General features: G+C 40.8%; 2 protein-coding genes across 2 annotated transcripts in view; both read left to right on the top strand.

The window, feature by feature from the left end:
* The window catches only part of thsd7ab (thrombospondin, type I, domain containing 7Ab), a 135,174-nt gene extending 126,738 nt beyond the window's left edge, over positions 1-8,436 (top strand). The window contains exons 25-29 of the mRNA XM_080427003.1: positions 1,887-1,985; positions 2,211-2,293; positions 3,163-3,376; positions 4,627-4,714; positions 8,046-8,436. Of these exons, the coding sequence (XP_080283129.1) occupies positions 1,887-1,985; positions 2,211-2,293; positions 3,163-3,376; positions 4,627-4,714; positions 8,046-8,136 (575 nt within the window). The 3' untranslated portion in view covers positions 8,137-8,436. The remainder of the gene's footprint in view (positions 1-1,886; positions 1,986-2,210; positions 2,294-3,162; positions 3,377-4,626; positions 4,715-8,045) is intronic.
* Positions 8,437-11,073: 2,637 nt separating this feature from the next.
* LOC308084070 (neurexophilin-1) lies at positions 11,074-20,683 on the top strand. Its single transcript, XM_080426545.1, has 2 exons — positions 11,074-11,197; positions 19,530-20,683. The coding sequence occupies exons 1-2, from the start codon at positions 11,144-11,146 to the stop codon at positions 20,298-20,300; spliced, it is 825 nt and encodes a 274-aa protein (XP_080282671.1). The 5' UTR covers positions 11,074-11,143; the 3' UTR covers positions 20,301-20,683.
* The last annotated feature ends 6,049 nt before the right edge of the window (positions 20,684-26,732 follow it).

Below are 26,732 nucleotides of genomic sequence, written 5' to 3' on the forward strand. Positions count from 1 at the left end.
TTGGCTTCGTCTAAACTACCTGGCCGAAAACTGGTGCTGTATAAACTGGTAAAGGCAACATGGCATGCCCAAAACTAGGTAAGGAGAAAAAAAAGACTGGCAGAGAATTTTGCTGTCTCTGTGTTTTCTGTCACACAACCAAGTGAAGTGGCACTCCATGAAAGGGATTTCTTGAGTTAAATTTTCAGCACAGTGGAACAGCCCCATTTCACACGCACCCTAAAGCTCTCATCTACTGTACCGGTCCGTGTAGCCACATGTACCTGTGTTAATCAGACATCACAATGAAGATGCTGCCGTGAATCACCAACACTGAAGCTCATCACATGGCCATAGGCTCAGTCTGCAGAGCAACCGCCCCCCTGCTCCTCCTAGACCCAGAGCAGTGTTATTTGGCCTGACCTCGTTTCACAACATCACTCAGGCCCGGCCAAGAGGAGGAGAAGCAGCGGATAGATGGGTGGAGGAAGAGAGGGGAAGGAGGGAAGATGAGAGGGGAGAGAGGTATGAGAGGGAGGAAGAAAGAGGGGGGGGGGGATATGAGGAAGGAGTGAATTTGTTTGAAATGGTTCAGAAAAACAAGCCTAGGATGGCAATGTGACAGTCACAGTAGCAGAGAAGAGGAGGCTGAAGTGAGCGACTGAGTGAGAAGGCACCGCAGTGCAAAAACAGAACTAGGCTACGCCACAGTGAGCGGGAGAGGAAAAAAAAAGAGGAGAATAAAGAACAGAATGGTAAATGAGTCCCAGCCCCATAGACGATCTCACCATCACGACAATAGAGAGCGAGCGGCGCTATCGATTGAGGTGTTGATACTGTTACCCAGCACCACAGAAAATAGATCTCTCTTTTGTTCAAGGTTAAATTGTTCATTTTCGCTAGCTGAGCAGCACGGGCCCATGATTGGTTACACAGGGCTCCCTAAGGAAATCTGGTCATTTACTGCTCTGATGGGAGGTATTGATAAAGCAATAATAGCTCTGATAATGAGTCATTAAGCGAAAGCTCTTACCGAGGATTAAAACAACTAGACAGCTCTATGTCGAGGCATTGATATTGATAATCTATCAAAGCAGTGTGCATAGCAGCTGCTTTATTAATCCTTCACTAGCATCCTGAACGGCACTAATCCACAAATATACACACTTACTGTGCTACATAGTACTGCACTTTTATCACTTCAACAGCCTTCATTTGTGCTGTGGGAATGTAGTGGTAAAGGCACTAAAAAGATAACTGATATCACCCCTTGAGCTGATAACTGTTATCAACCCTGCGATAGATTCTAAAGTGCCACCACACGCTCATCTGTCACTGTGCGTGACCTAGCTGCCGCTGTACCTAGCGGAACATGGCCACCATTGCTGTTTTCTCATCTTTCTGTCTACATAATGGGTACGTGATAGAAATCATGACCTGGGCATTAGTCATAGCCCTCAGTAACTAAGCAACTTCAGGCATTATACATTGAATGGCGTGATAATCTATTGTACTTGTACTGTGTTGTTGCACACTGCCATGCTTGTTTAGTACTGTGCATCTGAACGGATGGAGTGTAGCTATGTATCAGCACTGCTGCCCGGAAGAGTCATAAATCATTCTTAATGTTCCTTTTATCTATAAAACAAAACACATAGGACACATATACTTTAGCATTGAAACTATAGCACGTTTCAAAGAAGTGCTTTGACATTCTGACATAAAATCTTTGAAAAATATGAATTTGTGAAAATGTATTTCCACAGTCCCAAATACATCAAGTACACTGTGTATGGGAAATGTTTTTTCCGTGTTTTTTTACGCAGTGTCTGCCACACTGTGTGCACTGTACTGTACTGTACAATGCTTTGGGCATAATGTTACTGTATGGTGGACTTTTCCTATAGGTGGTGAGTGTTATGAATACAAATGGGTGAGCAGCCAGCATCCAAACTCCAGCCGCATCAACTCCTGGTGCCAGCGCTCAGATGGACTCAATGTCACAGGTAAACACTTCACCTACAGTATGGTGCCTTATAGTATGTCTGCTTTGGATGAAAGTCCCAAATCTTTTTGGTAGAAACTATGCAAGTGCATTTAAAATCAAATAGGATGGATTTGTGACTGCCGGGGTGACATTACTCAGGTGAGATGGCAGAATCAGCTAGTCATACAAAGGGTGTATTTAAGAAAATGTATTTGATCTTTCCTTAACAACCTGTGATTGTCAGGAGGATGTCCCCCCATCAACCCTTCAGTGGACAACAGCTCCTGTGACTCTCCATGTCTCATGCCCAAGTCCTTCTGTTCTGAGGTGAGCTGCTCTTATTTCTGTGTGTAACAAATTAATGTAACCATATTCATGTATAGTTTGAGGCATGGTGTTGCGTGGAAAAAATAGCCGACCTACCGTACAAGTTCACAACACAACGCATCACAACGTATTGTGAGCTTGTAGATTGGCTATTTCCGCAATGCAACACCATCGTTATTCAGACTTAAGTTTTTAAAACCACTTTTTAAAGTAGTAGAATCATTATCCATACAAATCAAGGCATCATTTGGCTGATTATCATGTTAAGTCTAGAGGAAGTTGTACCCCTTTCTAGCTTTAATAAGACTATTTCACCAGACAACAAACCTCAGTGTTCATAATTTGACCTATTCACCTTAATTTACATGAACCGAACATGAAGTTCCCTGCAGACAGTAACTGTATTGTATGTTGTATGAACTGAACTGTTGATTGAATTTTGATATAGCAGAAGTGAAATTACTGAATAGCTCGTTTCCATTAATCTAGTTAGCCTACACTCTGTTTTTTAAAACATATAACCCTAGAAGAATTTGATAAGCAAGCATTACAAACTTGCAAAAAATATAAAATAAAATAAAAAGAAGAAGAAAATAATAGAAAAGAAAACTTGTACAACCACATTTTGCCCCTGGGCAGTTCCACTGAAGGAACTGGAGCTTGCTCAATGGCATTAACTATTGAGAAAAGAAAGAATGTTATTCATTCGCTTTATTCACTCCCAAGTTCCCCAGTTGGTGCTGAGATTCAAACTAACAACCATGTGTTTTAGCAATCAGCCAAGTATCACTGATTGATTCTCTTATCACCCAGCACTGCACGTTTAACCGTTCCTCGTTTCAAATGTAACTCTCCACTGCCCTCTGCAGGCTGGTATATGCATGTGCGAGGAGGGCTACACAGAGGTGCTGTCCCCCATCGGGCAACTGGTCCAGTGTGCCCCCATCCCGGTCCTGGAGATCCCCACGGCCGGTGACAAGAAAGCAGACGTGAAAACCATTCGTGCCATTAACCCCACCCTGCCCAGCACCGTCCAGCCTGGACGCACAGGACGCACCTGGTACCTACAGCCCTATGGACCAGGTCAGAGCTCTAGACACTGTGATTGTGTTTTATTTGAATCCTCATTACTCATTACGGGTACCAACATTCATAAATTAAGTCTTATGCTAAGTGATCAATTTAATTGAGCCACTTGAACCCCACCATCCATATTCCGGGGGTACCAACAATCGTAAATTAAGTCAGGCCTTATGTTAGAGATCAATTTAATTTATCCACTCCAGCATCCATATTCTGGGGGAAGCTGATCTACAAGCTCACAATGCAATTTGGTGTGAGCTTGTAGATCGGCTAATTCAGGCCAAGAGATTTGGTGTAGAGGGAGAAAAGTGGTCCAAGTACGGAGCCAACCCGGGCCCAATTTACTAAGTCTAGAGGGTTTAAGTGGTTAATTAATAAAAGTGGTGTAAATATTAGAATAATTTTATAGAGACATTCTACCAGGTACTTAATTGCTGTCACCTTGTGTTCTAGGTCTAAATTGGTCCCTGTAATTGCAAGTGCATGAGAAAAAAAAAGTTGACACATCAAAGCCAGTAATGTTGTGCTGGATGCAGCTGGAAAAAAAACCACTACTACGCTATTCAGATGCATGTACAGTATATCTACGTATGTGCCCTAATCTGAAGCTGCTGCTGGCATATTAACATTTCAATAGGCATCTGCGCAGTGCATTCTGATCAATGGTGCATGACAGCGACATAACGCTTGAGGAACGTTTACGATCCAAGAGATCTGAGCAGATTGAGGCTGTCACAAATCCTGCAATGTGCAGCATTTGTCAGGAGGAGCGGGAACTTCCAGAGACACCAGGCGCCATCTTGTAATCCTTGAATCGTTAAATCTTCCAAATGATGCTTCTTTTTTTGCATCAATATTGCAGGGAGATTTCAAAGAAGGAGGGGGAAAAACCACTTCAATGTGTCAGTGTGTGGGCGTCTTCAGCAGCTTGCACAGAATGAATTGTTTGAGCCCTTAATGGTTCTTATTGCCATAATTCTTCAGTTATATACTCTGTCGTATAATGGTGTCGTGCCCTGAAAATAGGCGATCTACAAGCTCACAACGCATTGTGGTGCGATGCGTTATGAGCTTGTAGATCACCTATTTTTGGTGCACGACGCCTTCATACGGTAAAGTATAAATCAGGGCTTAACTGTGAGAACTGATGAGCTTCCTCCTTCACAGAATGAATTGCTTGAACCCTTAATGGTTGTTAGTGCCATATTATGTGAACAGGCAGCCCAACTGACGAGCCTCCTCCTTCACAGATGGAAAGCTGAAGATGTGGGTGTACGGTGTAGCAGCGGGAGCCTTCGTGCTCCTCATTTTCGTAGTGTCTATGATATACCTAGCTTGGTGAGTTTACTCTCCTCTATTTGTCGTCCTCCTCCCCCCACCATCAACCCCAAACAATTTATTTTTGGATCAAACCATTCCATCTGTTCCGTTCCACTGTGTGCAAGTACATCCATCCATCTGCCTGTCATTGTTTTTGTTTTAAGTTTGTTTATTTATTTTTTGCCTTCTTCATGCCATCCTCTTCTTCTGCTGCCGAGGGCAGTAGCTACTGTGCCATGGTTTGGCGCTCTCTTAAGGCCCAAGAGTCTGACGCCAATGGGATAGTCTGGATGGGCCAGAATGCACACGAGTTGACTTACACATGTCCTGATTGCCAAGCGTTGGCCCAAAGCGGCAGCACCGGCTAACCAGGATGTGGAGGTTCCCCTACTATAAAAGTAACTCCTGTGAGCCCCTCCGCCATGCAGTGTCACGTGTCGTGCCTGACTAGCTGAAGTGAATATGCTGGTGCAGGTGAGGTCTTGCTGAAGCTGCCCAGGGTGGTTTATACTTAGTTGCGCATCGTGCTGTGCACTGACAATAGCAGATCTACAAGCTAACAGTGCGTTGGGCTGAGATGCAAGCTTGTAGATCTACAAGGTGTTTTAGGTGTGCAACACTGGCGCGCAACTAAGTATAAATCAGGCTTTAGTTATGCTTCTAGACTGCACTGGTAGAGTGCCTGTTTAGTCCAGATTCAGTCTGGTCCCTGTCCTGCTGTGAACTGTTAAACTAGACTCATTCCTGTTTAGTCCAGATTCAGTCCACCCCCTGTCCTGCTGTGAAATGTTAAACTACACTCATTCCTGTTTTTTAGAGCAAGCTGAAATGATGCGTATAGCCTTCAAAATAAAAGACTGTATAATGATTTTATACAATGTCTGTTCACATATCAAGTAAACTGTCCAGACAAAATATGTGTAATATCAATTAAGCTCATTTTAAGCCCCCCCCCATATCTTAATATTGTAAGACCTATAATGTAGCTTTCATAATGTAATTACACATTGTTACACTGTAACTGGTTTATTTCTATTTAATGCAGGTACAGAGATACAATTTAAAGATTTGTTCAAATAAATAGCTGCATAGAATTCTCATCAAACTACTTCAATTCAATATTATACAGTCTTGAAAAAATAAAGTGCCCCAGATGTGAAGCAGCTATTAACTTATATAATGGATTATTGATTTTGTATCCATAATTGTGTGTAATATAATATTAATCAATCTATTCCATTGGCTATGCCTTGACTGCAGTGCAATAAAACATTAACTACAGTGTAATAGTGCAACATAATGTTAAGTGTCATTCACCCAGCTTGATATCCTATATGATATCTTATTATGTTGCATGCAGCAGCATGACACCATGAAAACAATACCTTGCTTTCCTTCTGGACAGTCTTTCTTCACTAGCAACTGGATCTGTGCAAATCTTTTGTCTGTGGCATGCAGCCCTGTCCTATTAGACAATGACATCTACAGTATAGAGATGATTGTGCCTGGAAATACATCTCTACCTATAACTACAGTACTTTGTATGTCCAAAACTGTTACTTTTCAGGAAATGGGAAAAAAATAAGTTGTGTCCCAATGAATCCAATGTAGTTATTATTTAGTCACAAGCTCTTGTTACTTCTTGTTAATACTTTTCATTGCGTCAATATATATAAAACCCACAGACACACATAACCACTTTCACTTTAAAAAAAGTTGTGTTTAAAAAGTCGCGTTGTGAGCTTGTAGATCGGCTATTTTTGCTATTTTTGTGTGACACTGTAGTATGACAAAGTAGGGCATTAATTTACCCAAAAAACTAAAAAACATAAAAAGTTGAAATATTATGGAGTTACAAGGTTTCTTCCCGACAGCAACGATATTTAACAGCCAGTTCAAACAAACCTGAGTCATAACCAGAACAGAAGTCTCTTGCATAGTAACACTGCCCTCTTCTGGTCAGAAATGGATATAGGCCAATAGTTCCCATTTCTCTCCATTTCATTCCTTGTTATTCATCTGTCACATTTTGTTACTATTACTGATATAACTTGTTATATGTCCTGGCATTATTTCTTTCCATACACATTACAGAACATGCATACCCTGCATGTGCATCATATTAGGATTACCTATTGAAACACCCCACAATTTAAGAATATTTACATGTTAAGCATGTAGTCCAGGGTAGGGTAGTTCAACCAACATTTGTAAACAGGAACAATTCTTTACCAAAATAAGAAACCGATTAATTTAGACTAGAATTTAGAAATGTGATTGAGTTTCTAATCAGGTTATGTAGGCAAAGATTGCAGGCAGCTAAAAATAATGGGTACATAAAGTCGTTTACACTTCCACACCCAGCAATAATTATTGTTCATTAGCTTTATGCTAACATAAATATACATTTCCACAGAGATGCTATCATATAAATCAAAATGATGTGCTTAACACCATGCTTAATGTTCAACTACTGCTGTATTTAGCATCGACGTGGTTGATAATCACATAGAAATTGTCAAATATTGTATGTGGCTAAGTAAAAGTAATTCAAATTCTTCTCTATAATATTCTACCTAAAGTAGTCACAACTTTAAGTCCTACTCACCATGACAACCAGAAAAGCATCTAACTAGATAGAAGGAAGGAAGGAATAAGAATTCTCACATGTACTGTATATATTACGTATATTACAGTAATGAATGGGAGATATAGATGAAGGGGAGGAGACAAGTTAAATAAGGATTTTTAAACCTTTTGACAATTGAGACATGGATTGTAGAACAAGTAGTACAAGTCAATACATTGTATACAGTAGCTCTTAAGTGAGAGTCCACACCATGCTGACGCACACTGTTTCTTACCGTATCAATCACCAACCCTGCATGTTTTTGAGCCAATACTGAAAGCCATAAAGCCTGATTTTATACTTACTGTTGTTGCGCAGCAGTGTCGTGTAACAAAATGGCAGATCTACAAGCTCACAACGTATCGCGTGAGCGTGTAGATCGCCTATTAAGTATAAATCAGGCATTAGAGATCTTATAGAGGTGGAATGCATGCCATTTATGGTGCTTTATTAACCGTATAAACTGGTATATAGGGACTTCTAATATATTTAATGCTTTCAGATCTTTCTGTTGTAGATTCCATACATTCATTCACTCCGTTTCAATTTAGTGTTCATAATTATGAAATACTGCATACAGTTAATGTTTAATAGAGAGTACAACAGTTTATAGGCTATGATGGCGTTGTAACACTGTTTTTAACTGTCTGTCTTATGAACTCTACGGCCATAACTTCCAGGCACTTGTCCTGACACTATGTTTTTATGCGTCTCTCACAGCAAGAAGCCAAAGAGACCTCAGAGACAGAGACAGCAAAGCAACCGACTAAAACCTCTGACTCTTGCCTACGACGGGGATGCCGACATGTAGCCTCCACCGTGGGATAGCTTCACCACCAACACCTCACGTCATAGACCCCCCCCCCCCCTCTTCATTATGCCATTACAGAGCGAGGATGTTTACCCGGCGATGATGAAACTCATCACAGGGCCGTGAAATTACTGAAGATTCTCTTCGCAAAGACACCTGCGGGGCTTTAACGAATTCAAGTAGGGCTCCATTCATTACCCCTGTTCATTTTCTTTCTTTTTCTGTTCACATTTTTGTACACAAGAGCCTTCATGATCTCCACTGACACGAGGAGAAGCCTTTTTTCATTTCGTCTCCCTCCACTACCACTTTATGCAGAGGAAAATCCTCTGTGCCAAGTTAACTCAGAGAGTGTAAAAATGGAACCAGATGGACCCGTAAGGGTCCATCTGGTTCCATTTATACACTCTCTGAGTTAAATTAGCATTCAGAATTTTGCAATGTGTAAAGAGTGCTTTCCAAGGAAACATGCTGTAAGATCCAGACCTAACTTCTGTTGTCTTTGAACGTGGTACAGCACAAGCTTCCCAACTCTTCCCTCGTGCTTTCTTTCTCTCCTCGTCCCTAAAAATGCTGAGTAGCTGGAGGCTTAGGATGCTGTGGCGGTTCGCACGTTGCCAAGAGTCACCGCAGGGAAGAGGAGGAGGAGGAGGAAGAAGAAGAAAATCTCCATAAAAAGGCTTGGATTCCTTTTCTTCAAGCCTCGACTGGGTTTTGTCTCAAATCTCTTTTAGTGTCTTGAACAAAAGGGATATATTCCTTCTGTTGTTGTTTTTCTTTTCTTTCTTTCCTTGTCTTGATTCACAGGCACAGGCCTGTGTTGAAGGATAAACTGAGTTGTTTGATGCCGATGGAGTAATAGCCTACAATCACTCGTTCATGGAACTATTGCCTGCCTCCCCCTTGCTTTGTTTCAGGCACAACATTGCACTATATTAGTGCAGCATGATATGCACCTATGACTTCTACCTACTATTGCCATAGAACACTGCCTCTTCAGACAAAACCATAATGCAGTTGAACATCAACGGTGATCATTGTAATGGGAAGCCACTCCAAGAAGAGATATATGTATCACATTCCACAAAACAGGGTGTGAGTCAATAGTAAATATATGTATAGATTTTATTTCTCACAACTGATTTTTGGTTGTAGTCCAGTACCGTTTGTGATTTGTAGATCTGTCTGGTGTTATCTTTCTATCTCTGCCCAGATGCAATCAAAAAGCTAATTATGATATTGGCGGGTGACTCATTTTGTCATCTGTTTGTAGTTATTTTTATCTGTGATACTATACATCAATCAAAATATAAATCCCAATATAACCCTTTTGCAGCAAAACAAACTGAGACTCTACTAAGAAGAAAACAAAGAGTTGAATTTAACCCATTCTCTTATGGTATGTCATGCACATAACTTCTGCCTTAATGTCAATACTTTCATATTTATTGCCCCATAACACTAAATTCACAGTGATTGAATGGGTTCTTGAGTAGATGCAGACACAAGGAGAGATAATTATTCAGAAAGTCTCGTACAAACAGTAACAACTGTAGTGTACATAGTTGACCGGATTTCCGAGAGCTCTATACTAGGCTCCTTCCTGTTTTCGCCTTTGCCTAAAATAAATGATCTACAAGCTCACAATGCTTCGCGTTGACACACTTTGTGAGTTTGCAGATCGGTTATTGTTGTCAAATGTAGTGTCAGCACACAGCTATGACTACCACACATGTGGATTGTCACCTTTTTCTTTGTTTGTGAGAGGACCACAATGGAAATAAGACTTGGACTTTATTGTGTTTAAACAACATGTATGATTTGAGAGTTATTTGCAATTTAAATAAACTAAACTAAATCATTTTAGAATTTTCACACAATAATCCATATCGACAATGCTCTTACATTATGCATCATATGTCATATTACTTAAAGTGAACTATAACATAGTCTGTGTAAAATTAAAGTACAGTACAATACATACATTTTACAATAATGTTCACGAGAGAACACTGGGTTGAGAATGTTTACCTTTTTGTTCTTGGATTTGTATATAACGGCAAACATTTTTTTTATTTTTTGGAAAAAAGAAAAGAAAATCAAAGTATGTGTACATTTATTTTGTAATGCACAGAAAATGTTTAGTTTGAATATTGCAAAGTGGGTGTCTGACGATGACCATGTTGCTGATTGTTGTATGGTGTTAAAGAAGAACAAAAAAATACGGCTCAGCCATTTTGTACAGGTTGTTTATATGTATGGGAAGACTTACTAAAAATAAATGAGGAAATGTTCTAAACATACCCAGATAATGTGCTATGGCTGTCAGTGTGAAATATGTCCCCCATGCTACTGCCTCTCTCCCCCATTATATTGATATTGCATTAGATGATCGTTTATTCGGCTGCCTATTGATGGAAGGGCTGCAGCAGACTGCCACTAGGTGTCAGCGCTGACGTTAGAGAAAAGTTACATCTCAAAAGTATGATCAGAGTGGTCCTCCCTCTCTGTGTCCCCTACACGCCCCCCACCTCTACTTCCACCTCTCTCTGTCTCTCCTCTCTGACTCTCCTTCTCCCCCTATTTTCCAAGCTACCCCACACACACACACACATGCAATCTCTCTCTCTTCCCCTCTCTCTCTCTCTCTCTTTCTCTCTCTCTCTCTCTCTCCTTCAGAGCGCACTATATAAAACATCTTGCTACACTGACAGTCAGACTTGCAACACCTCCATCCATATCACAGCTCCTCAGCATCCTGCATCAAGAGGAGCTGGTACTTCACAGGAGAGGCTGTCCCTCCTGGTTGCTCCTGTAAAGATTGAGACTTTCAACTGTCTCGCCTCAGGACCGCATTGACCTCTGTCTTTATTTGCTTTTTGTGCTGCTTCAGTTAGAATTGCATTCAGCAAAAGGGAGGCTTCTTTGTTGATCCAAGGGTCCGAGAAGAAGACCAAGGAGAAGGCTGAGAAGGTTTTGCGCGAAGAGATACACTCCACTGAGAGGCATGGAGACCACATGTCCAAGGGCTGCCGTTCTCCTGCTGTCACTTATCTCATTAGTAAGTTGAATATGGAACTTTTGTCACCATAATGCATGATACCTACAGTACCTTGCATTTCTTGTTTTGCTTTCTCACTTTCATTCTTTCACTTTTGATCTACAATCTGTGGTTTTGCATGTAATCTTTATCACAACGAGCATATAGAATTTGGCATGAACGATAAATGTGCGAGGGGTTTTGTCAGCGGTATTGGTGCAGAGTGTGCCACAACATAGCACAAGGACAATCAGTCCTGATGTACAGTGCAATATTATGCACTGTAATATAAAAGTCATGAGCTCATACTGTATCATTTGCAAGATGATGTCACTTGCTGTTTGATAACCTGAAAACTAACTATGTGTAAACGTAATGCCATTAATATCCTCACTCACTGGCTCACTCTGCCAGTACTTGACTATGTTAGGGGCTATCTTAGGACTGCTGCTGTGCTGCCACTGATAACAAATTTCATTGGCACATCTACCAATCAATCAGTTATTGCATAATTGATAACCAATTGCATGTACTTAGCAATGAACACAAATTGATATAGTTCAGAAATTTAACTATAGGATTCGCAAATCTATTGTTGTTCAGTCCCAGTAAAAAAAATTTTTTTTGCAAAGCATCAATCTATTGCACCCAATGTTTACCTTCTATGCATGCATACAATTTCCAGTTTGCAGTTCAATAAAAGTGTGTTTCATATGCAGTGCAGCAGGGAGCGGCCTGAGCCTACATTGTATGATGACACACACTAGAATGACACTCAATGCCTTGACAGTTTGTGACAACCTCGGTCCCTGTAATCCTCTGAGAGACTCTAACCTCTCAGCCAGAGATAAATGTGTCAACAAACAATCAAAGGGGAGAACACTCCTTACTTTCCTTGAACAAAAACAATTAAAAAAACAAACTCCAATTTAATCTCCACCAGACTTGACTGGCCTTAAATAGCTCCTGTGGCGTTATCAGTGTTTAATTTGCATAGTGATGGAGAGAAGTCAATTACTATTAATTATTCTCCACGACTTAATAACCATTATCGAATTGAATTCACCGTCTTGAAAACCATAAACTCAATTTCACAGCTGACTAGGCGCACTAATCATTTTACCTCCCTTTTCACTAATAGAGCCTTCCTAGTTGTGAGGAAACTCTTGGAATTCCTCAAATCCAGAAGAAATAACATTAACCAACACTAATTCCCTATTGTTACAACATAACCCACAAATATTAATTAGGAAGTATACAACTTTTATATTTGTATAGTATCACAGTTCTCCTTGCAGATCTCACAGTATCACATAATGTGAATCTTTTTTTTTTTCAGGCTGGGCCGCCAAATTGCTTCGCTATGCTTTAATGGGATGATCATAATTGTTTCGTACTCGGCCCATCCTAAGCTTTTGCCTCCAGCTTCTTCGACAGATTGACAGACCCATGGGAACCTCGCAAACTTATTTTGGCCGCCTTTGAACCAAGTCGTGTGTGAAATACTATGATTATGTATTTATCCTCTGGGTAAGTAGGAAAACTAGTGGCTAGGCTGCCTTTTTTTAACCACCCGCTCTAATAGCCCTCAGACTGTCCACATGCAGTGTTTATCCTCCACAGAAGTCATGGTAATAATTGTGTTCGGGCTTCTGCAAGTGGTGCTGCAGCGATAGAGCCCCACTCCCCTTGCAGAAGCCAGAGAGCTGCCTGTGATGTCTTGACACACTTTATGATTTGTCATAATCTCTTGACCCCCACCCCCAGGTAACACTTTGATATCGCTGGAAGAATAAAGACCCGATTACATGGTGCTGAGTGCCTTTAGTTGATCCATCATCCCAAACCTGTGAGGGATCTCACAAGGCAAACTGCATGGTGAAATTGTATTTGTCGCCGACTATCTGTATTCAAAACCCAAATGGGTTTTGATGGCATGAAACTTTACAAACACATGCCTAAATTATTTGAAATATCAAACGCATATCAATACTACATTCAGCCAATGTAGTATTCTATCAGCTAGGGTGTGGCGTCATCATGGACTCCAGAGACATCACATTTAGAGCCTCTGGAATCATGTTCTTTATACGAATCAGTGCTTTAGTGCTTCTCAAACTTTTTCATGTCAAGGACCCCCAAAATTATATGTATTTGGCTACGGACCCCCCATCTCAAAATATGTTGTGCCAGGGACCCCCGGAAGCAAAGATTAGTGTTAAAATGTTTTGCTTTTTAAAAACTGCTCTCATTTTCAAGATTCTTCAAAAATAGCAGATCTTCAAGCTCATACTGTAGCTATGAGCTATGAGCTTGTATATCTGCTATTTTTTAACAACCAAAGTTAAAATGATTGTGATGCTATATTAACTCATTTAGCTGGGGACCCCCCAAGGACCCCTGGGCCGTCCCCGGACCCCATTTTGAGAACCAATGCTGTAGTACAATCTGGGAACCCATCGGCATTCTTGAGAGATTACAAGTAGTATAGTTGGTTCCTGCCGGGGATTCTGCCACAGCATAGTGTCATTCACTCATGGCTAATAGTGGATGGATGTGAGACCGAGAGATTGGATCACTATCACCTAGCCTAGAGCATGTCTAAGCTATGACGGGGCTGTGGGCGGTGGTGTAGCCCAGTGGTCACAGTGACTGTTGCACAATCTGTTTGTTTGCTTCAATCAATCAATCAATCAATCAATCCAATTTTGTATTTATATAGCCCTTTTCATACAATCGAATGCTTCACAAAGTGCTTCACATACAGTATTTCTCATTCTCAATAGAACATGTAAAAATAATTACATCAAGAACAGTGAGATCAAAGACAAGGACAATGAGGGAACACTAGCAACGGCAGAGAGACCAATGCACAGTACACGACAACAAAAACAACAGACACAAAGACAAAAAAGTAGAAAAAATGAGAGAGAGAAAATGATATAGAAGACATTTAAATAAAAAGATTCTCATTATGAACTAAAAGATAGAAACTGGAATGAAATAGAGATGCTTATCTTGGGCTGCCGTGTTAAGTGGTCAGATGGGTATAGCCGTGTGCATTTTCAGAGCATGTTTATTTAAATGATCAATCAAATCGATTGTGTTCCAGCTTGGATAAATATACTTTAAGTTACATACAGTATCACAATGAAAACTAATTTTACAAGGTTATAAGGAAAACATACCATGACATTTAGTTTTTACATAAATTTTGTTACATTATCAATGAAATCTTAGTGTTTTGCTAATTATTTTTGGGCCCCGGCCCACAGATAGATAGAGATAGATAGATAGATTTTTATTATAGTGTCCTGCACCACATGATGCCCAGCCCGCACGGGCTTATAAGACACTCACACAATCTACATACTACATACACCAAGATACACCACAAACAGAATACATAAACATTTTGATTGTCCAAGCTGTGGGTTACGGGTACATTGTCCTCCACCTCACCTGCCATGCTTCCTCTATGAATTTTCCTAAAACAAAAACTTCCTTATTGAACAGCCAACTTAACATATAACATTCAGACATCCAAAACAAATCTGGATTCTTATCCTGCATTTTTTCAAATAAAGAATTTCGTACATCATTGTACAGTGGACAGTGAAAAACTAAATGAACCTCATCCTCCACAACTCCCAGGTCACAAAGAACACACAATCGCTGCTCCTCAGGAATGCCAGTATATCTGCCCACCTCAACTGCCAGAGGTTGAGAATCGCTGATTTAAGCGTCTCCAAAAACAAGCATCAGATACATGCTGTAAAAAGTAAATAAACCAGAAAAGTGTGTACCTAAGTGTGTACCTATTAAAGTGTACCTAAGCAGGGGCCCAAAATTGGAATGGAATCTGAAAAATCTGATACAGACAGATACATCTTGATCACGTGACCACAGAGATGATGTGTACCGATTTGCATGAGTTTTGGACAAAATCTGTAGGAGTAGTTGCAAAAAGTGTTTTGAAGAAAACGCAAAATGGTGAAAATCTTGTCAGGTGGAAAAGGCAGTGGGGACAGGGGAGTTGCGTCATGATCAAAGGAATCCAGGGGAAAACATCTTGATTGTACAACCTATGGTTCGAGAGTTATTGGCCAAAACGTGAAGTTGCCTGTTATAGCGCCACCATGAAGCCGATTTGAAAACTTTGGAGCAGAGGTTTATCCTTTGCCTACTGGGAGTGTGTCTGCAAAGTTTCATGCTGATTGGTCCAACATTGCTGGAGATTAGCTGCTCACAGACAGACACATACACACACGTAAGGACGGACACTCAGACAGACAGGAGCGGAAACTTAGTCTCCAGCCTGGCAGAGACAATAAATAAATAATAAAGTTGATCTGTGGATCACATTGTCTGCTTTTTCTAATTCCGTCAGGCAATGTATTTTTCATGCATATGCCAATATTTTTTGGCAATAATTCCATTACGAATATAGTTACTGTATGTTGCTGCCAAGCCGGAACACGCTGCCCAATCTAGATTGTGAAGTGGCTGCCTAAATCTCCTATCAATCTGTTTCACCTCCATTCCAACTCTGTAATGCCTGTTAAAGTAGAAATGTCGGACTCACAAATCCTCCCCACACACCAGTCACAGCAGCTGCAGCATTCGGGTAAATGAAAACCGACACATACTTTCATTCTTCCCCCAAGGTTTTGTGTACAGCCCACCACTGAGTTGTCTCGCTTCTCAGGTGGTTCTATTAAACAGGGAATTTGTTGGCTGTTGGGGGGTCCAGACTCCAGCCCATAGAATATTCTCAGAGCTCTCTGGGGAAGCTGGGGTTGTTTATCTTCCAGTTTCAAAGAGAGGATGCCTGCGCCTTATCACAGCCTCACCAAGGAGTAGATAACATTTAGGTTTGTTCATAGCCTACATGCTGCATCTGGCAATCTATGAGTTCCCTTAAAGGACCTCTGCAAGGCTGCGCTTTGTGTGTTATCATGTTGTGGAATGCTGGGGACTTGGAAATAACATTAACGGAGGACTAAATGGATTGGAAAAAATGCTACTGTTGCAACTACTGCTTGTTTGAAAGTTGCAAAAACGTCAAGTTGATTATGCAATGACAGTTTGGCATTTAATAAAATGCAATGTGTCGTATATTCTATGAAATTTTGTTTGTTCTTGATAAGCTGTGCGCAGTCGTATCCTTTTAACCTTCTTCCAGTCCAATTATTGCCTAATACGTTTTTCTCTACCTCTTATCTCAGCCTAATTCTCTCATTTCTTTCTGCGTTATCTCTCTTTCAGACACACATAACGACCTGCATGTGCACCAATACATCCACGCTTTGTGCCTTGCTTGCATGTTTTTGAGCTCGACAAGAGGTAATCTTGGCCCTCCAAGTGTTGATGCAGTCTAGGGGCGGACCTTCTGGATATAAACGTCATTTCAGTCAGGACTGTCTCTGATCTGACTAATCTCCAATGGCCGGATTACAGGTTGGGTTCTAATCCGTGAAGTGGGGGTCTCTGTGAATCTGTCACGGAGTGCTCTAATCCAGAGGCTGTCAGGTGCTAGATGAAAGCTAATTGCAAATCACATTTGCATATAATTTTATATCATAGTTTGCATATATTGTAGGCTACACACATACAGTAGATCGATTATCACCCGGGAATTCTTTGCTCCCAGGTTATCCAACCAATGAAAGATGCAGCTGGCCCTGAGGTTGGAAAACGAGGTCAATGACGAATGCCGGGTGATAACTTGTTTAACTGTACCCATAGAGTTATTTATACACAAGGATGAAAAAAATGCATTTGATTAACACTATAAATCAATAAATAGATAAATTATTAATTAAGATTATTGCCTGAAGCACTGCCCCGGTGAACGAAATTGTAGTCCCACTAGGATTTCCTGTATGTGGGGAAGCAGTTGGCCTAGTACACGGCAGGTGCTGCTGGCGGGCCTCGCTCTCTTTATACACCCTTGTTTGTACGCTGCCATTGTGTGAACCGTAAAGGTGGTTAATTGTTTTCTGCTTGATTTTGTTTCCTTCGTGCCCGGGTTAATTAAAGTGACTCGTCAGCTTTGAATTCCGCCAAACCATCTGCAGCAATCACGTCTGACAGCAGATTTCAGTCAATGTTTGACATGTGGAGTTCCTTTCACAGTGTGGGCTGTCTCACGGTGGCAGTACAGCATGTGGTGGTGACACATTAGGTTAGTCAGCTAGCCATATCACCCCTGTTACTTATCATCACCCTCTTGGTTATTTTATCACCCCCCCTGTGCGAGTGTATGTGTATGTGTATGCACAGTGTGTATGTGTGTGTGTGTGTGTGTGTGTGTGTGTGTGTGTGTGTGTGTGTGTGTGTGTAAAAAATCCCGCTCATGAGATTTGAATTATGGGTCACTAAATAATACTAAAACTAAATAGACTCTGCATAAATTATGGAACATTTGAGAAGGCTCATTTGGCTGTTGGCAAATGTATCCAAAAATCCAAGGGAATAATGATGTTCAAGGGTTGAACGTGAAAATCTCCATGTCACAAACATCAAACGAGGGGGGTGTCACAAACACGCACTAATGTTAGACACAAGTTCACAACAGAAACAGTTGCTTAACAACGCTGATTTGCGCATGTGGCCCCTGTGGGCTTCGTCAGTAGCCTACCATGATGTCATATGGATGACATCAAAGTACTCCATATATGGGGATTTGCGGATTTACAGATACATTTTGTAAAACTGCCGATCCGACCGACTCCCCACTCAGCACACCACTCCCTTGGGTCCTCTGCAATACGCAAGCCAAGTTTGAAGTCGATCGTTCGGTTCTAGCCACGTACTGTAGCGGCCCGAACCTTCTGCATGTTAAGGTTCCATAGTATAGTCTCATTCTGTGCTTTCAATCAGTTTGTTAGAGGATGTTCCACAGAATTCAAGTGATGCGTTATTATTCTATATTGTTTGAATATTCTAATCAGTGTCATGGAAAATAAATTGTAACCAAGACCCTCGAACTGCTGTATTGACAAACATTGGAGAGTGAAAAAGTGGTCAGTGTTTGAACTGAATGTGGCAGAACATCCTGAGCCACTTAACCACCAAAAGGTTCTAAATTATTTCCAAAAGAGACGATCTAAAAGCTCACATTGCGTTGTGCTGTGGCCTGTTGTGGTCTTGTCGATCTGCTATTTTCGAAACATTCTTGAAATTGTTCTCATTACCCCCCGCCTCTAATGACCTGCCCAAAATTGGGACACCACTTTAAGTGGTTAGGAAGAATGTCTGCCCTATAACTAAGAGAACTGTTACTGTCTGTCCAACATTTCAGATTTTGTAATCAATTTGTTTTCTTTTACCCACTTAGACTAATTGTCTACGGCTATAGATTTGTATGACATGACAGATTAGGAAGTAGAAAACGTGTACAATAGAAGACAGTATCAGATGTTCATTAATACTGATGCAAGTATCTTGGACATATACAGGAACACTATATGAAATTAAGCAGTGTTTTTATTTTATATATTTCACATCATTATAAAGATTTGGTGTTGTCACGATGTAGTATAAAGCCCTTGGTTGAACAAATCTGGAGAGGAGTTCAAGGAGTTGAATTATAGGTGAAACATGTTATTTGTCACTATATGACACATATAATCAAGCTGAGGCCATATTTCTTTATTCCGAGCAAGAGAGTGAAGGACACAAGAACAACCCAGAAACATAGGTTCTATTTTCACTGTGGCTTTGAACACATAGATTGAGGTCGATCAAAATAACTGGGGGCCATCTTTTATCCTGCTCTGGTGTAGACACTAACAAACAAACATAGTAATAACCACTATGGCAATTTAATTGGTGCACGTTCTACAGCCTACAGTATCACAATGTCATTCTATGAACTTTCTGAATGAGAGAAGACCTTAATTTCAAAGTATTGATCGTAGGGGTAAAGGTACAAAATGTAAAAGCTTTACCCAGATAGATCTGCTGTCACGTTCCCCAGTCGGGGTTAGGCCATCACTGTCACTGGCCTCCGTGGGGTGCACAGGGGAATCTTAGTGCTCTCATCTGTGTGATTGTTAGGGGAGAGAGAGAAGGAATCATCAATCATCCATTCAGGGCACATACAGCAGGTAATAGTCTGCTGTTGTATCATGTCTGCACTGGAGTAGTGCTTCATTCATCTCGATGTATGGCAGCAATACCCTTAGTCTTGATTAGGACACCATGAGCACACACAAGACAGTTCGCACATACTAAGACCATGCTATGCTATGCTATGCTAGGTGGACATTTTAGTGCAAGTGATAGAGGCTATTTCTGTGTGTTATAGTTTGTATGGGGTTTTAATGGTCTCTTTGCTTCTTTCCAGGTTGCCAGTGTTCAGTCACCCAGTTCAGGGCCCTCAGACTTGAGAGAAAGCCCAAAGTCGAAAACTAAGACCTACTGGACTGGAAGCAGCAAGGCCCTCTCCATCAGTCGTCTACTCTCACAGACTCTCTATAACAAGGAGAACTTCACCTCTCTGGACCTCAGCTATGATGACGCAGGACCGTACTCCGACCAAGAGCAGTGGAAGTGGCTTCATAACACTTCAAGCACGCAGGATCCTCGACCCAGGGCGAAAAGGAGGCCCATTGTGAAGACGGGCAAATTCAAGAAAATGTTCGGCTGGGGTGACTTCCACTCCAACATCAAGACTGTGAAACTCAACCTTCTGATCACCGGTAAGATTGTGGACCACGGCAATGGAACATTCAGCGTCTACTTCCGCCACAACGCTACCGGCCAGGGAAACGTGTCTGTAGGGCTCGTACCTCCCACCAAGGCGGTGGAGTTTCGCGTCCATCAGCAGCAGCAGCAACAGCAGTCAACCCTGGAGCCCAAAGACACCAAGCTATTCAACTGCAGGGTGGAATATGAGAAAGTGGAGAAGGGCACCAGGAACTCATTGTGTGCCCACGACCCTTCCCAGAGTTGCCCCCAAGAGCAGACCCAAAGCCATGTTTCCTGGCTGTGCTCCAAGCCCTTCAAAGTCATCTGCATTTTCATCACTTTCTACAGCACTGACTACAAGCTGGTGCAGAAGGTGTGTCCGGATTACAACTACCATAGTGACACCCCCTACCTTCCTACTGGGTGATCACCTCGTTGGGTTGGGGGCAAAAAGCACAGATTCAGGGCCTGAAAGACAACACTGTGTTTGGGCTGAAATGGAGTTGTGCACCCTAGAAAAGAGACGCTTTAGAACTGAGATGTCGACTGGTATTATTAAAGCTAACATATCCCTGCTGTGAGATTGAAATTGCTACGCTGAATAGACCTACCCTGAGGTCATTGGGAGAGCATTTAGGAAAGCATTTATAGACTTCCAGTACTCTTATTATGCATAGCTGCTTACGATGAAAGGCACTTCCAAGCCATTCCAAAAAAATAAATGCCATTCTTATTTATGTAAATATAATGAAACCCACCTGACAACAGTGTTATAATGCCTTTCCCTACTAATTGAATTGTTGATGGAGTATTCCCCTCTTAGTCAAGCTGTCTGTCCAGTTTGATCCATTTCTGGAAATCATCACAAATAAGTAAATGTCAACGCAATTAAAATGAATCCGCCAGTACCCATTACAAGACAGAATGGAAAATATTGCAAGGCTGCAAATGTTGTTTTCTGGAGTGTGAATATTAGAATGAATATACAACTCTGATATTGTTGTTGGGATTTCATCCAAATTCATGCATGAACAAAATGTAGTTTTAAAAAAAAGGGGGGGGGGAATAATGGCCATCTACATTTTGATTTTGGAGCCTGTCAAAACTTATTCTCATTCACTGCCACTGACGTAAAAAACGTAATTTGTCCCGTTTACCAATCCTGCCACTGACGTAAAAAACGTAATTTTTTTTTTTTGAAAAAAATTAATTTTTTTTTTAGTTTTTTTTTTTTAGTTTTTTTTTCAAATTTGACCCAAAGACCAAGGAGATATGATTTGTTAAAGATCTACACTCCCATCCACTTCCTTGTTAACTTAAAACTTAAAAATTCTGTATCTCGGCTCCTGAGTACTTTTTTTTTTAAATGAAAAATCTCTGGCAGTGGGCAAACGCGGCCAGCAATAATTGTGGCAGTGAATGAGTTAAGCAAGACATAGGCTACTTATTATGGAAACATTAGAGAAGACTTAATTTAGGTAACAGAGGCATACAGTAAATCACTCAATCAAAGGAGGGGCTCATTTATATATCTACCATTAACAATATGTTAATAGATAAACACGGGTGCGCCTGCGCCCTCCCGCACACACACACACACACACACACACACACACACACACACACACACACACACACACACACACACACACACACACACACAGACAGTATCCCCATTATGGTTAGAATTATATACAGTACTGTATTGTGTGTATACAATGGCAAAAGGCAGTACAGGTATTGCACAGCAGGGGTTTATCACATATTTCAAACCCCCAAATAATCCCATCTCTGGTACCAAAGAGGCAAAATCTGGATGGGAGTATAGTCAGTGCTAGCTGGTAATGATATTGGCTATTTAAATTGGCTATTAAACCTTCATTACATAAATTGGGAGCCATTGGCACAATGTGAAACATTTAGAGAAATGAGCACAGTGTGAGCAGGAGTTCTGTGGAGCCAGTGCCAGTGGAGAGAAAGAATAAAGTGCCAATAGAAAACCTGTAGTATATAAAGTATAAATGTGCACCCAGGGGCACAATCACTGCCGTCTATTTAAATTCACAATTCCCTTACACAGTGTAGGCTATAGTGTATGCTCCAACGTAGCCGTTAATGGCAACTGAGATGACATCCAATATACAGACATGGGGTGTATTTTCTAACAAAGCCCGGTGAAGAAAAGGCTCTCCCTGTGGGATGAGTGAGCATAAAGAGGAATTTATGATGTGTATGAACAAGGTTGGCAGAAATCACTTGAAGCACCTGACTCGTAAATTGAGAGCATGTTTCTGTCATCATTGTGGAGGAATGACTAATGTTTCATATTACTATAGGGACTGGTTCTTTAATTTCAGTTAAAGTGATCGTTCTACCGTCGGCCAAATGCACCCAAGTTAACTTGTTCACAGTTAAAGGGGCACTTTTACAGAATAATAACCAGAGCTGATTGAAGCACACAATCTTGTACATATTGCAGATCTGTGAGAATTAATTTGGTTTATTGAGAGTTGAATTTGTCGTCAGGTTGATACTTAGCCTATTGCGTGTGTAGTATTTAATAAAGTTCAGTAAATGGCTTAAAGAGAACAAAACTAGCTGAATGGTCCAAAGCCTAAAGGATTTTTTGTTTTTGTATGGAGGGTTGCATAGTTTTCAAGTTAGCCCATTGGTTTACACTAACCAATGTTTACAGTATGCTTCATAATCTAAAGAAAAAAGTTAAATTGGTGCACTGTTTTGTCTGACAGCAGATCAAACAGAAGCTCCATGTGTGCACACAAGCTCCATCTCTATGAATGAAGCTCTTATGCCTCCATTACGCCACAGCAGTTTCACAAACCAGTAGCATTCACATGTCTCGAGTTATCTCTGGGCCCAGATCATCTCCCTCGCTTGACTTGTCCTGGGCTGGAGCCATCCATGCCACCCGTCTCTCCCCTAGCTTCTCCTACAATCCCTGATTAATGTGGTCTGTGCGGGAGCTGTCAGAAATGGCAGAGAGAATCATGGGATTTCTCCTTCAGAGTCCCAATGACACCAAGCTGCTGCAGGAGTAAACAGATGACTAACCACTGGCCTTTTGGCAGCCAGTAGAGATTCACACGGAGGCAGGCCAGTAAACGTTGCTGTGACATTTAGGTGGATTAGAAAGTACTTGGGTTCTGCTACTCTGGTGTCAGAGGTGGTTGGAGAAGTAATTATTTGTCTTTTGTTTTTCTCAAACCAACCGGAATCTCAGCCTCATTATACATTTATGGCTATGTTTTCCACTTATACTTGTAATATGGAGACATGCATAACGTGTGATATTGTTACATTTGTCATTCAGAAACAAATTAAATGTATGCCCTATCGCAGACAATTTCGACTGGCACCTTATTTATTTGAGGGGGGGGGGGAGAAAAACAGTCAATTGTGACTTCTGGTCATGTACTGCTTCAGAATTAATTTTAAATCTGGGTTTAAAGCTGTCCTGGGGCGCAGTTTCTAAAATGTTGACATATTAAAGGCTCTATCAGATGATGGCTTCTGTTCGTGTTTTTTTCTTTTCTTTTTTCTTTTTTGAATTACAAATAAATTACTCCCTCTCCTTCTCTAAACACTATTACTCCTCTGGAAATGAAAACTCAGTCATTGTGAATGTCTCGTATCAGGTAAAAATGGGAAAGAATTAATTAACCTTTGTCATTTTAATTGCTTTAGTGACAGCTGTCCTTTGGTGCCACAGCTATCCTAATGCACATACTGTGTGCTTGTCAATTACTTCCCGGTGAATAGATTAAAACACCACAGAGGATAGAGTCATTTCATTAGTCAGACTTAATGCCCCAGAGACATAACCAGGTATGAACACTTCACCCCTAAATATGCTGCAAAATGAACAATACTATTAAGCCCACATGAATAGAATGAGTTGTAGCAACATGAAATTAAGTTTATGCTCTATTTAATTCTTTTTCCTCTGCATACCACATTTGGCATACAGAATTCTCTTTGTAATTGGAAAATTCGAAATGCCTTTGGTCTTTTTTAAATTGGAGTCTGCTGATCAGGGAACCTGTTGGGTACAACTACAATGCCACCAGTCAGCCTTCATGGATTTTAACATCAAAGCATTGTCAATACCTTGTTCTATGGTAAACAGAGATGACACATTTCCTACCAAAGCCCAATTTGGCTGTTTATGTAAGTAGCAAGATTCTAACCCATGGGTTTCTCACACGAGAAACCAAACATCTAACTGCTCATCCAAAGCCAAGGGAGATTTAATCTAACTAGTGCAGTAGTGCCCCTTCAGCTTCTGGTATCGCTGCTTGCAGTTGTTGGGGACATGCCCATTCGGAGCAGGCTGATCGCTTGGGCCCCGGAAGTGCTGCTTGCAGCGTTGTTGAGAATCCCTCATCCGATTGATTTCACACTCGACACTGCACACCCTTGGTTCCTCAGCAATACACCCGCTAAGTGTGAAGTAAATTGACTGAACGGTTCTCAAGATATGCATGTATTTATACATACATACTGTACATACATACATACATATATATATACATACATACAGTACATACACACAGAGAGATTCCTCAAATGTGTAAATACTCGTGCCGTGCCCTTACCCGTGTGCAGGGTCAGAAAACCACTCATCTGTTTCTCCACACTCGACACTGCACTTCCTTGGGTCCTAAGCAATACTCCTGACAAATGTGAAGTCAATCAGAGATATGCATGCCATCACGGAACAGGCCGGGCCAGTTCTGGTGAACGCTTCACTCTCGACACTGGATCACTGATCCTTGGGTCCTCAGCAATACACCTGCCAAGAGTGAAGTGGATCACATGGTTATGGACATATGCGAAGGACAGACAGACATGCAGAGATTCCTGGAATTTATAGTTGCTCAGCTTATGATTATCAAATGAAAATGGACATTTCTGTCTACTTGTTCCCTCAGCAGGTGCACTTCAAAAATAGGTTAACACCAATATTCTCTCACTGTATCATGAAAAGTGCCATTTTCACATTTTATTTTATCAGCTATCTCTTTCTCACACTATGTGGATTTCCCCAGTCCTACATGTACTTGTTTGGCATTTGGCAGATGGTTATAATGAGAACCACAAAAGAATATACTCAAAGGGGTATGTTTTTAAAACAATATAGTCTCACACACAGTTTAACACAAATCCCCCAAACCTATAAACCACGTCTACCTCATTTCTCTTCAGTTTTCAATAGGAGTTAATTGTTTGAAAGTGTCTTCCCAGTGTCCATGTAGTGTTAGAACCAGATCAGTGAGCTGATGAGAACGAAGAAAAACCATGGCCTGAAGCCTCACAGAGTGACGGTGCTGGGAACCCATAGGTTTCAAATTGCACATTTTCTATTAATTCAAATGAAAACAAATAATTAAAATCCACAATCTAACAAACTATAGACTGCAATTGCAATGAATTGCTGTACTGAGGGGTGGAGATACATTTCAGTAAAACAAGGTTAGAGCAAAAGATAAGGAAACTATTATAATTTCCCTTAACGCGTATCTGATGGTTCAGTATATACTGTATATATATATATATATATATATATATATATATATATATATATATATATATATATATATATATATATATATATATATATATATACTGTATATATATATATACTGTAGGCGTGTGTGTGTGTGTGTGTGTGTGTGTGTGTGTGTGTGTGTGTGTGTGTGTGTGTGTGTGTGTGTGTGTGTGTGTGTGTGTGTGTGTGTGTCTATCATGTGTGTGCACACACACACACACACACACGCGCACACACACACACACACACACACACACACACACACACACACACACACACACACACACACACACACACACACACACACACACACACACACACACACACACACACACACACACACACACACACACACACACACACACGTGTAATAGGTTTTTATAGGAAAGACAAATACCATACCAAGCTTCATATTGGAGCAGAATCCTGCAAAGAGGGCCAACATAATCATAGCATAAATACGTATGTATGGGTTTTATAGGAAAGACAAATAGCATACCAGGATGATGAGAAAGCTTCATATTGGAGCAGAATCACGCAGAGAGGGCCAACATAAGCAGTGCTGAAAGACTGGCTTCCCAGAATCATCTTACTGTGACAAAGTCAATTGGCTTATGGATAAAGGTTATTTCAGCACAAAGATGCTTTGTCATAATCCCTCTTCAGGGAGGGTTCTCCTTCTACATGGTTTTGCCAGTTTTGCCATTTCCTTTTAACATGACCACATTTGGAGTGTCCCATATTCTTCTGAGGGGTAGAGCTGAACGAATTCTATAACTAGTTTATTTTTGTATTGATTGAATACTTTATTCAGCACAAAGTACATGCTAATGTATAAAAAGTACAAACAATGCAAAAAGCATAGTTTAAAAAGAGAAAAAGAAGCGCTGCACGGATCAATGGCTCTAGACATGTGCTCTTTGGTGATACAGGTATGAACATATGAATAAAAAAGGTTTTTCAAAGAAGTACTGCTTAACTCCCAAATGGTGTGAACTGCAGACTTGCAAAGAAAATAAATCCAAAAATATATTAAGGATTTATTTTGAGCAAGGCAACAATATGACGCATATCGACCTTTCTTCTTCATCAGGGTCTCAAATGCTGAAAGCATAACACAAAAAGCCCTGGGGCTTGTTTCCATTGTGGTCCTATGTGTACTCAATTCATTGTCAAGACATACAATAGATACAGTACAATACAAAACGTATCATCAAACAAATCATTAACAACAGCAACAAGAGGGATATTTACACAAGAGGGGGTCTTAAATTAATTTTTATTTGTGTC

The sequence above is a fragment of the Gymnoscopelus braueri genome (genome assembly GCF_963280865.1).
Source record: "Gymnoscopelus braueri genome assembly, chromosome: 4".
Taxonomy (NCBI): Eukaryota; Metazoa; Chordata; class Actinopteri; order Myctophiformes; family Myctophidae; genus Gymnoscopelus; species Gymnoscopelus braueri.

Bases quoted from the DNA above. Each gene is read 5' to 3' on its own strand.
- LOC308084070 (XM_080426545.1), top strand. From the start codon at position 11,144: ATGGAGACCACATGTCCAAGGGCTGCCGTTCTCCTGCTGTCACTTATC. The intron at 11,198-19,529 runs GTAAGTTGAATA...GCTTCTTTCCAG, and splicing joins TGCTGTCACTTATCTCATTA to GTTGCCAGTGTTCAGTCACC.